We start from the raw sequence: 13,249 nt of genomic DNA, 5'->3' as shown, positions 1-13,249 counted from the left end.
AAATGAAATACTGTATCTTTACATCTCTAGCACGAATCCTAAAGATTTCCATTAATAAGCTATAATTAAATGAAAACTGTCTCAGCACAGCCAAACTAAGAAGATGCCTGCTTTACATATTCCCAAATAACGTTCACATGTATGCATGCACATTACTGATTTTTTGATACCTTGTGGTGCACAGCACAGGACCTGGTGACCAACAGAGTTAGAATGCTCAGAATCTGAAAACATGGTATAATTTCCAACATCAGATATTAATAGAAGAATGTATCACTCTTACAGTGTGTCAATTTGTCATGAACAAGGTGTAAAAATCTGTATACTCAGACATGAAAGCTTAGAATAACAGTCATCATGCATAGAACATCTGATATAATGTGACAGAAATACACATCTGTCACCCTAGAATTCAAAAGGAGTAGGCGGAAATCTAAACCTAAAGCTAGAATGTAGTAAATGAGATCAGCCAGAAAACAAATATCTAGACAAAACCAAACATATGAAATTACTAATAAAAATTTACAATGGCAAAACTGTTCACAAGTGATGCAAATAATAGTTAATGAGCATTAAAACTGAAGTCTAACTCTAGGAGCTCACTTGTAGGGCCAGTTGCTGGTTACAAGCTAACTTGCCAAAACTATCACTGGTCTCCTAGGGCTACTGCTCTTGAAGTTAGCCCATGTACTGCTTTCATAACCTGACCAGTAATGCACCACGTGGTTGGTACAAAAAGATTATACTGATTAAGAGAGAAGTGTACTAAAAACACCACAGCAGTTACTGCTTCTGGCTTAAAATGAGCTTCAGACAATCTATGTGAAGATTCCAATATAATAACGAGCACTGCTAGAAACAGGCTGCTTATAACGACATTAGTAGCAGCTACACATACTTTCAGTCCCATAGTCTTGTATTGTTTTCTCACAGTGGCAGGACAGACAGAAACAGCTGTGGATTTTTCAGATGTGGGGTGGAGTTCAATTTGTGTTGTATCTCTTAAAGGTGCCAGATTCTTTTTAACCTTTTTAACTGCTGCCCATTTTTGCCTGAAATAACATACTAAAAGTAAAAGGTGCACTGTTCCCACATACTTTGGGCTACAGTCATGATCTCATTTCATACAGTCTCATTTGAAAGTTAACACTCTCAGGTTAACACTCACCTGTCAGAATAACTTCATGGAATGACATACAAAGTAACATAGATTAAAATGGAGGAGTTTATTTCTGCCTGATTCTCAGAGCTCTAAACTGATCTCTGATTCTTGCTGTGTTGTTAAAACCACAAGCGTTGGATTATGATGTCTCTGTGGATAGTGGCAAGGCTTTGAAGGACCCACAGATTTGTTAGTGTTTGCTCATTGGGTTCTTATGTTGCAGATGAGATGATACTTCTGTGAATAATGAATCATAAAACGGTTTGCACAAATCAAATCCAGAGATTTCTAGCCTTCTAATAGTACACTGCATCACCATATTGCTGGACGATTTGATGTACAAAAGTGATGAACAAAAAAACATAAGTGAATGCTTTAATGGAATTGTGCCGATGCTGATACAGTGATCTAGAAAAGGTTAAGCTATGTTTTGGTGAGCTGCCAGGTTGTTAGGAGTTTCGTGGTTGTTAGGAGTCCAATTTTTTATATATTTTTATAAATTACTGAACTCCATTTTTAAAAATTCCTGTTTTTCAGAGATCCCCTCATTTTCCTTGGATTTTTCCTTATGCAAGTAGATTATCCTATATTTAATCTCCTCAGAAACAGCTCCTGAAAAATGAATGCCTTGTACTTGGACCATATTGACTCAAAATTAAAGAAAAGAAATAAAATTGTACATCCCTTTAATATTTATCTTTTTAATTTAATCTGCCATTGTATTAAATTAATACTCATAGTATCTTCTACTACTGTTAAGATAATAAACTTAATAAACATGTCACAGCTGTGCATATTATTATATAGCAGTAATTGATGCAGAAATAGTTCCATTATGGAGATGTAAATATTATGCTAGTACCAAGCTAACGGTGCTGTACATTCACTAGGGTGTATGTACTGTAGGGTTTAACAGAACATAAGCCAGCTCTACTTAAACCCAGACTTTTAAAGCAACTGAAACTTAGAACTTCCATTCAAGTAGCATATTAATCTTTTATGTGTTTTATGTTGCAGTTTTACAGTCCCTCAGTAAAGCCTAACTAAGTATGTATATATACTAACTATGTATGTATATATATATATATATATATATATATATATATATATATATATACACAGAATACGATGATTAGCAAATCCTTTTCAACCAATATTCAATTGAATACACAACAAAGACAAGATATTTCATGTTCAAACGAATAAACTTTACTGTTTTTTGCAAATATTAACTCATTTTGAATTTGATGCCTGCAACACGTTCTAAAGAAGTTGGAACAGGGGCATGTTTACCACTGTGTGTCACGATTGGCTCCTCCCACTCCATGTGCGTTTGTTTTCGTTTTGTAACTCCGCCCTTCATTGTGTTCACCTGTCCCACATTGTCCCATGTATTTAAGCCCTGTGTTTGCCCCTTGTGTTTGCTGGTCTTTGTATTGGTCTTTGTTGGTTGTATCGGTCTGTTTGTTGTTTGACTCTTGTTTGAGGCATTGTTCCTTTTGTCATGTCTGTCCCCCAATCTGTACGTATCGACTCTTTGACCCTGGACCGTTATGACCATGATTTTGGATTTGCCCTCAATAAAAGTCGATTACCTCCGCACACGCGTCCGCTACCTCGCTCCCCGTTACACTGTGTAACATCACCTTTCCTTTTAACAACACTCAATAAGCGTTTGGGAACTGGGGACACTAATTGCTGAAGCTTTGTAGGTGGAATTCTTTCCCATTCTTGCTTGATGTACAACTTCAGTTGTTCAACAGTCCGGGGTCTCCGTTGTCATATTTTGCACTTCATAATGCACCACACATTTTCAATGGGAGACACGTCTGGACTGCAGGCAGGTCAGTCTAGTACCCTCACTCTTTTACTACGAAGCCACGCTGTTGTAATATGTGCAGAATGTGGCTTGGCATTGTCTTGCTGAAATAAGCAGGGACATCCCTGAAAAAGATGTTGCTTGAATGGCAGCACATGTCACTCCAAAACCTGTATGTACCTTTCAGCATGGTGCCTTCACAGATGTGCAAGTTACCCATGCCATGTGCACTAACACACCCCCATACCATCAGAGATGATGGCTTTTGAACTTTACGCTAATAACAATCCGGACAGTCCTTTTCCTCTTTGGCCCGGAGGACACGATGTCCATGATTTCCAGAAACAATCTGAAATGTGGACTCAGAACACACAACACAGGACACTCTGCCACTTTGCGTCAGTCCATCTCAGATGAGCTCGGGCCCAGAGAAGCCGGCAGCGTTTCTGGGTGTTGTTGATATATGGTTTTCACTTTGCATGGCAGAATTTTAACTTGTACTTGTAGATGGAGCAACGAACTGTGTTCACTGACAGTGGTTTCCTGAAGTGTTCCTGAGCCCATGTGGTAATATCCGTTACAGAATGATGTTGGTTTTTAATGCAGTGCCGCTTGAGGGATCGACAGTCACAGGCATTCAATGTTGGTTTTCTGCCTTGCCGCTTACTTGCAGAGATTTCTCCAGATTCTCTGAATCTTTTGATGATATTATGGACTGTAGATGATGAAATCCCTAAATTCCTTGCAATTGCACGTTCAGAAACGTTGTTCTTAAACTGCTGGACTATTTGCTCACGCAGTTGTTCACAAAGTGGACATCCTTGCTTGTGAACGACTGAGCCTTTCAGGGATGCTCCCCTTATACCCAGTCATGACACTCACCTGTTTCCAATTAACCTGTTCACCTGTGGAATGTTCCAAAGAGGTGTTTTTTGAGCATTCCTCAACTTTCCCAGTCTTTTGTTGCCCCTGTCCCAACTTCTTTGGAATGTGTCGTAGGCATCAAATTCAAAATGAGTGAATATTTGAAAAAACAAAGTTAATCCGTTTGAACATTAAATATCTTGTCTTGTAGTGTATTCAATTGAATATAGGTTGAAAAGGATTTGAAAATCATTGTATTCTGTTTTTATTTATGTTTTATACAATGTCCCAACTTCATTGGAATTGGGGTTTTATCTATCTATCTATATCTATCTATCTATCTATCTATCTATCTATCTATCTATATATATATATATATATATATATATATATATACACACATACACATACACACACACACACAATATTGCCAAAAGTATTCGCTTGTCTGCCTTCACATGCATATGAACTAGGGTGACATCCCATTCTTAATCCATAGGGTTTAATATGATGTCGCCCCACCCTTTACAGCTTTACAGCCTCAACTGTTCTGGGAAGGCTTTCCACAAGGGTTAGGAGTGTGGCCTACCACTTCATCTTGGAGTTGCTCTCATTCATAATCGCTTTCACTTTGTTATAATACCACTGACAGTTAACTGACAGTTAACTAAATTTTTTTATTGATTAAGAGGACTGAAGCATGGTTCTCATGCATAAAAATACTACACATGTAAACATCCTGTTTCTCTGCATTGATACTTTAACAAAAGCTATGGGAGTAAGGAGTAACAGTCTAGCTGTGGTGTGACATTTACAGGCAATTTCAGATGCATTCTATTCACTATGCCAACTAATGCAATTACATGAACATCAAATATTCCAATCAACTTCATCCCTACAAGGAATAGACATTTTAACTAGTGATGCTCTGACATGGGAATTGCGGACTGAGGCTCATGTATTCATAGCATTCAATTACGTCATTAAGAACGCCCCATTGCCATTTTGACAGGCAAGCTGTAATTCTGTGCTTTGATAGAGCAAAATAGACCAAAATGACCACAAAAAAAAGATATGTGGACACATTTAATACAGTCTTCAGAAAATGCTATGAGAAAATTCTTAGTTAGATAAAACAAACACAGAGTCGATGGCTTATTCTCCAGTCTCTTTTTCAAATTTTCCATTCCACCCTAAATGGTGTGGCAGGTACATTTAGCCACAATGTAGAGGAAATTTTTTTATACGAAGCCAACAGAAAAATTTGTAGACATTCACCTCAAAAAAACTGTAGTGCACCTCAATAAACACATCCATAATCAAGAAATGCCTTAAACTTTCACTTGTAAAAGTTGAGAAGCTAACGAGCAGCCTTTGGAGGTGTTGGACTGGCTGCTCTATTGTTGTTCCCCAAAGTGTACAATTCTATACTACAACTATTACATGAATGAGTGTACGTTAAATGGTACTGTACTGTTTGTTACAGATTTTACAGATGAATTGAGGGTGTCAGTATGTGTTTTGGGACATAGCAGAAGAAACAATACATTTCAGCTTTCATTTGTTGTCAATACAGCAACAAATATAAGATAAGATAAGATAAGAGAGCTTTATTGTCATTCACATCACATGTGGTACATGAGGTGGAACGAAACATTGTACTCATGGTCCAGTCAATCAAATCTAATAAACTCAACACACTCAATTTATTGGTTAACATTACTGTGAAACCATGCCTTTTCCTGGGTCTGTCATGGCTTTGTTAACTTGCCAATAATTAACACAACACTGCAACTCATGATCTCCTGACAATGGGCTGAATACCAGTTGTGTCACTGAAGACTGATAGAATAACAAAACGCCATAATGGTTAATAGAAAAACATGTGAACTGTATCTAAACCTTACTTTTAGCAAAAAAGAATAACATTGTCACAAAAAAGAAACTGTTGATAATGAGAACTAATGAAAAATATGAGGCAATTAATAGAAACCAAGCCCAAAAGAACCAAAAGAATTTTAGGTAGCTCCACTCTCAGTGCTACAGTTTAAGAAACATGTCCATTGATAACTGACAATCAAATCTGTTAATGTAGTGTAAAATTAAAATCTAATACAAATATAAAGCTAAATCAGCTAATATTATTGGATATTGGAATTTTTAGTCCCTTAAAATTGGTATCAGGTAAAAAATGCTCACATTGATCATACTCTAAATGTTACAACCCTAACCAGTACCAATCAGCTAATCCATTTAATCTGTGATGCCTGGCCTTTCTGAACTGAACTTAAAAGTTTTATGACAACCAGTAATTTATATACATCACAATACGTTTCTGGTGTTAATGATTATGCCCTGTACTAACTTCAGCAGTTTCATAAATGCTTCAACCTTTTTATTTCCTCATATAATGTCTGTTTTGATATTGTTAATCTTTTATAATACCCAATAATGCAACAGGTAACAGCAAAGGTCCCAAATGAATGTTGGCTGGATCTGGTTGTTCTCCAGTTTTCATGAGTTTAATTGCTCCACTTCAGAGTAATATCATCACTTGCCAAATATTCAGCAGCTATCATAAACTGCCGCATTTTTAAAAGCCCCCACGAACAGAACCATAACCATTATGTTGTTGATTATAGTTTGCATCTTTGTCGAAAACCACCAGTTGACAGCACTAATGCGCTGCACTACGTTTATTTGCAACGATTTGTGTAAATGTCTTTTCAGTCTTATTCTCTTGTGTTCTCTCATCAGGAGCTGTGGCACCCCAGAATAACAGCATACATTCTCTGTGGGCCAGTTGAGATTTATTTCTGTGTGTGTGTGTGTGTGTGTCGATGCGCATACACATACGCAGCTGTGTGGGCATCCGTGGGTGTGTGATTAAGCAGAGGCTTCTACCTACTGAGTGACTATGTTCCTGCAGAAGAGAGAGGTCAGACCTGGCCACTAAAGGTACACTGTATCAGCTGAATGCTTTGTTGAATTCAGACAGGTATTCAAATGCGTTATTGCGTCTCTTATTCCTCAGAATGTAGGATACATATTTCCTGTACATGTTATGAGAAGTGATTTGTCCCATAACTGCTTTCTTTACTTCATTCATTCATCCATCCATCCATCCATCCATTCATTCATTCATTCATTCATTCATTCATTCATTCATTCATTCATTCATTCCATTTACTAAAAGCAAAGGTACCACAAATGGTTCTTTGGAACGGTGCTACAAAAGAAGCCCTTTGCTTCCATCTTTCACTGGATAGTTCTTTAACTGTTTATGTAAAAGAGACGTCAAGGTGTAAAAAGTGTGAATATACTTATGAATAAAAATATGCATAAATATGTTAAATACCTCTAAACAATGATTTGCTCAGTACATGATACATATCCATCCATCCATCCATTTACTAAGCCGCTTCTCCGTCAGGGTCGCGGGGGGGTGCTGGAGCCTATCCCAGCAGTCTTCAGGCGGAAGGCAGGATACACCCTGGACAGGTCGCCAGTCCATCGCAGGGCAGACAGACAGACACAGACAGTCACTCACACACTCACACCTAGGGGCAATGTAGCATGTCCAATTGGCCTGACTGCATGTCTTTGGACTGTGGGAGGAAACCGGAGAACCCGGAGGAAACCCACGCAGACACGGGGAGAACATGCAAACTCCACACAGAGAGGGCCCTCGTCACCTGGCCGGGGAATCGAATGCAGGCCCTCCTTGCTGTGAGGCGACAGCGCTAACCACCACGCCACCGTGCCGCATGATACATATCACAATGCTCAATCTTTTTCAACCTATTTTCAACTGAATACACTACAAAGACAAGATATTTAATGTTCAAACGGATAAACTTTGTTTTTTGCAAATATTCACTCATTTTGAACTTGATGCCTGCAACTCATTCCCAAGAAGTTGGGACAGGGGCAACAAAAGACTGGGAAAGTTGAGGAATGCTCAAAAAACACCTCTTTGGAATGTTCCGAAGGTGAACAGGTTAATGGGAAACAGGTGAGTGTCATGATTGGGTATAAAGGGAGCTTCCCTGAAAGGCTCAGTCGTTCACAAGCAAGGATGGGGCGTGCTTCACCACTTTGTGAACTGCGTGAGCAAATAGTCCAACAGTTTAAGAACAACATTTCTCAACGTGAAATTGCAAGGAATTTAGGGATTTCATCATCTACAGTCCATAATATCATCAAAAGATTCAGAGAATCTGGAGAAATCTCTGCAAGTAAGCGGCAAGGCAGAAAACCAACATTGAATGCCCGTGACCTTCGATCCCTCAGGCGGCACTGCATTAAAAACCGATATCATTCTGTAACGGATATTACCACATGGGCTCAGGAACACTTCAGGAAACCACTGTCAGTGAACACAGTTCGTTGCTCCATCTACAAGTGCAAGTTAAAACTCTGCCATGCAAAGCAAAAGCCATATATCAACAACACCCAGAAACGCTGCCGGCTTCTCTGGGCCCAAGCTCATCTGAGATGGACTGACGCAAAGTGGCAAAGTGTCCTGTGGTCTGACGAGTAAACTTTTTAAATTGTTTTTGGAAATCATGGACGGGCCAAAGAGGAAAAGGACTGTCTGGACTGTTATCAGCGCAAAGTTCAAAAGCCAGCATCTCTGATGGTATGGCATCCCTGCTTATTTCAGCAAGACAATGCCAAGCCACATTCTGCACATGTTACAGCAGCGTGGCTTCATAATAAAAGAGTGTGGGTACTAGACTGGCCTGCCTGCAGTCCAGACGTGTCTCCCATTGAAAATGTGTGGTGCATTATGAAGCACAAAATATGACAATGGAGATCCTGGACTTGTTGTACATCAAGCAAGAATGGGAAAGAATTCCTCCTTCAAAGCTTCAACAATTAGTGTCCCCAGTTCCCAAACGCTTATTGAGTGTTGTTAAAAGGAAAGGTGATGTAACACAGTGGTAAACATGCCCCTGTCCCAACTTCTTTGGAATGTGTTGCAGGCATCAAATTGAAAATGAGTGAATATTTGCAAAAAAACAATAAAGTTTATCCATTTGAACATTAAATATCTTGTCTTTGTAGTGTATTCAATTGAATATAGGTTGTGTCCCTACTTCATTAGTAATGGAGTTGTAGTTTATCACAGCAATAATAAAATATTGTCATATTGCCACTGCTACTACATGTAATGTAAAGCTTCAAAACCAATAAACCAATTAAATTATTTTTATTTGAACTATACACTCAAGCCAAGAACAATTTCAGAAGCTTTCTTTTAAAAAGTTATTGGTTCCAGCTCAAGTGCTATTTAAAGAAGGATATCCCAGAGCTGCAAAACTACTAGTTCACACTCTGGGTTCATTTGCTCTGAAGCACAATTTGAACAGGATCAAATGCTACGACATCAATTTGAGCCAAATCAATAGCACCTCCCAGACATTTGTTCTTGGTCAAGTGCATTTACATCCATGTTTTGTGCAAGATCAAAGCCATCTCATTCGTTTCAGAATCTGCTGTTTAAAAGAGACTAACGTCCTGGGTGATCACATGTAATCACTGGCCACACTTGTGTCCAGGGCTTGCCAAGGAGCATATCACATCTAAATGGCACAAGAAGCAAACTACGTAGACAAAACACAAAATATCATGACTATCTTTATCTATCCAACTAAGGGTTGGTTCTGGTGCAATAGTAAAAGCTGCTCTGCCAGGCGTCATCACTATTATCTTATTATGTGCCCAGTGTCATTTCATAAAGGATGTGCAGCTACAGATGACGAATGGTGAAAAGAGCTGATTTGATTCAAGCATAATACTCGTATGATACCTCTTCTAAAGTGCAGGTTGATTCACTGAGTAATCTGCATTAGAAGCTTTCATATCAAATTAGGGTTACCCACACATCTGACAATAATATCAGAGACTAAGAGATATGCTATTTTTCATTGATTCTTCACCATTCTCTTTTATATGTGCGAATTCTCTCCATCATGCTCAGTCTAAATCTAAATACAATGACCGTCTTTTGCCTAGAGACTGATCATTACTGCAACAAAGCCAAAAACTAAAACTGCTTATCAGAGAGCTCTTATCTCTCCAGGAAGCGAAAGACAGAAATTATGCCTTTCCCCAGCGGTGACATCAAATGACTGAAATAACAGCATGCAAAAGAAAAATAATGAATGACTGCCACAGCAGTTCTGTGCTATTTGTAAAACTACGTCAAAGTGTCCAGAGAATTGTATGTCTTTAGGAAAATATATTACATCGTATGAATACGGTCAAGTCAAAGTTTGACTCTACATCTACATGTTTGCCAACTATCTTTTACAATAAGGGCTTCTTTACCAGACCCAAATTAAGCCTAAGTCAAGACTAAACAAAATTCTGAATGGTTAAACACCACTGACAGTGTAGATTAGATCAAGACTAACCTTAAAGGAACTGTTCAGAAAAAAAAGCTAATTATGCAAGTAATGGATGAAAAGCACAAATGAAAGCACCAATACGAACTATGCAAAGTACGTCATGCTGATGTGTGTTTACTGGCTTCCACTCAATTCTGGCTGAGTGAGCATGTTCTTTTTTTCTGGAAACTGACACTAAGATTACTGCGCTATCAATTTCAAGACAAATCATACTGCTCTCAAAGAGTTGAGCAGAATGGAAACAAAGCACCTCTCAAAACTCACACTTTGCAAGCGATTATAACCTAAAGCATCTGGGCACTATTATGATGTAATTCAGGGCAGGGAGAGATGGCAGCACACCTTAAGTATGGTTGCATCCAAAATCACATGCTATCAAAATAAATAGTATGCCATAACAGCACAGTGCCAACAGTATTGCATTCAGTAGTGCAGTGTGTATAGTATAATAGTAAGCTGTTTTGAATATAGCCTATGGCTGTGAGGAAGAATCTGGAGTGCAGGGTGCAACAGGCTGCTGTTCGTAAGACTGCCAAGAATCTGATGTGTAATTGAAGACATAACTATATGCAGCATTTCTGTCTTAATCCATGTAAAAAATTTAACTATTTGAATAAAACTATATTATAATATCTCTTATTTATTACTATTACTTTATTACTGATAATATTTCTTTCTTATAATGGTATATTCAGTATACATCTCAGATGACTGGCCTTATTTGGCCAAATGAATATTTTAAAGTAACTCACTGACTACAAAATATAGCAAATATCCACATATTTAAATTCTCATAGTGATATACTCAGTGCATCCCAGACACTTTGCAGATGTACTAGTTGCCATTTCAAATTGCTCGGCCAAACAAACACCTGAAAGTGGCACCTGCCTAAGAAGTAGACGGGCTGATATTAGCTCTACAGGACACCACAACTGAGGGATATTTCACAAAGAAACTGTTACAGCTAGCCAGATTAAACATCAAGACTGTCCAACAGGAGGTCAGGAACATTCCTACAGGTCAGTTTTCACTTTTGGCTTAAAGGTAAACATGTAAAAGTCATTCAGAGTGGTTTGGTGTGAAATGCTACTTTCTACAGAAACCAAGTCAGAACTGTTCACAGTGGTGGTGACAGGAACCAGACACCCACCTCTAAAAGCTGCCTCACACAAACTTACATGAAATGATTATGAATACACTACCTGACTTCTGAGACACTGTTTTATGGTAGTTTAGCGTTAAAGTTTTTGGTTTAAAACAAATTTTAATCAGTTTATTTCTCATTCAAAGATACAAGAAAGGCGAAGAAAATGTATTTTTTTTCCAGATTTTCCAGACTTTAAAAAGATTCCTTTCTCTTCAAGGATTCTCTAGTAAAGACAAACGTTCTATACAAAACCATTTGAATGCTTAAAGCATTCTTTGCATGGTGAAAATGTTCTTCAGCTTGATGGAAATGTGTTGCATATGGCTCTATATAGAAGATTTCTGAAAAGGGTTGTGCTATTGTAAAAATGTCAAACACGTAACAACAGAAGAATTATTTTTGGTGCTATACAGACAGAACCACGGTCTTTGCTAAAGAACCTTTTAAGAACCATCCATTCAAGAGTGCTCCTGGTTCTTATCACCGCCACTGTAAAGAAATCTGAGTAAGTAAATTTCTCTACTGTGAGCCACCTCACATTAAACCACTCTGAATGACTGCTTACATCTCAACGACTGACTTATTGAGAAATTCTGAACAATCGGTGGATTTCCCCTTTTAGCGTTATGGAGAACCCCTGGCTTTGTAAAAAACAACCCTGGACGCATAGCTGGGGAAAGAGTTACCACTTGTTCCAGCATTACCGACTTCGTGGCTAATTTAAGGGGCAGAAAAACGACAAGCGCCTTCCAGGGTCAAGCTCGACCAGACCCGAAGTGTCCAAACGCGCGCTCGAGCTCACTCACCAGCTTGTCCAGGGTCTCCTTGCCGCCGGTGGACACCTTGGGCGCGGGGACGCGCTCGCACGTGCAGCCCTCGAGCAGATAGATGCCGGAGGGGCGCGCGCTCTGCTCCGTGTCGAAGTAGAAGAGCACGTTCTGGTAGAGGGCGAAGTACTTCTCGTGCCAGCGGCTGTTCTCGGTCGTCTTCTTGCTGAGGTAGCCGCGCTTGGTGCCCTCCTTGCGCGCCACCACGGACAGGTACAGAGCGTGGCCCTCATTGTAGCGGACGCTCTTCTGCATTTTCCCGTCTCCGTTCACTCCCGGGGAGGTGAGGGGGCAGTTTTCACCCGTTCACCATAACCCTCCTCACCCTCCGGTGTGTGCGCGTAAGAGAAAAACGAGCGAGCGACGAGCAGTAGCGGCAGCAGCTGAAGCAGTGCGCGCGCGGAGGAGTTGGCGAGCTGAGAGGAACCGTCGCGCGCAACTCAACTCATTCTCCCAACTTCAGGGACGACTTATCCGAATGAGTTTACAGTCCAGTCCATTTTGGCTCGGACTAAAACTTTCAGACTCACCGAAACAGAAAACCGTCTCCAAACGGAACCGCGCGTCTGTTTCCCCAGCGAGCCTGAACGCACTGACAGACGGAGAAACAGAACCACGGTTGCAGATGAGCTGTAAGCGGATTTGACAGCGTCTTAAAGAGACAGCGCCCCTTTTTAGCGCACAGAGCGCTTTCTACTCGCCTGGACGACGCTCCGCTTTTGCGCATGCGGGGCGCATCTCGTTGGCTTTGAAATAGTAGCTTGCGCGCTTCGCCCCGCCCACCGATGAGTACTGTGCATTAAAGGGCAATTCCACCGATTTTTCTAAATACCTGCATAATTCTGTGACTCTGACGTAAACAATGTCATTCAGTGATTTTCTTCAGTGTTTTCACATCACTTACCAACTCTTTCACATAATTTCTTGTCAGTGGACATGAGAGGCATTGCAAGCTCCTTTATTTACTGTGCAAAACATCAGAGAAATGATGTCTTCTCAGTATTTATATGTAA

At 39.7% G+C, this 13,249-nt stretch overlaps 1 protein-coding gene across 2 annotated transcripts in view; it reads right to left on the bottom strand.

Moving 5' to 3' along the window:
- The window catches only part of rasgrf2b (Ras protein-specific guanine nucleotide-releasing factor 2b), a 102,809-nt gene extending 89,887 nt beyond the window's left edge, over window positions 1-12,922 (bottom strand). Inside the window, exon 1 of one of the 2 annotated variants that reach the window (XM_017691099.2) lies at window positions 12,216-12,922. In XM_017691099.2, the coding sequence (XP_017546588.1) occupies window positions 12,216-12,491 (276 nt within the window). In that variant the 5' untranslated portion in view covers window positions 12,492-12,922. The remainder of the gene's footprint in view (window positions 1-12,215) is intronic. The other variant, XM_017691100.2, reaches the window with a different exon arrangement.
- Between the last annotated feature and the right edge of the window lie 327 nt (window positions 12,923-13,249).

This window comes from Pygocentrus nattereri, chromosome 20, assembly GCF_015220715.1.
Source record: "Pygocentrus nattereri isolate fPygNat1 chromosome 20, fPygNat1.pri, whole genome shotgun sequence".
Lineage (NCBI taxonomy): Eukaryota > Metazoa > Chordata > Actinopteri > Characiformes > Serrasalmidae > Pygocentrus > Pygocentrus nattereri.
Note: the sequence above shows the minus strand (reverse complement) of the source record. Positions and strands in the feature narration are given on the sequence as shown.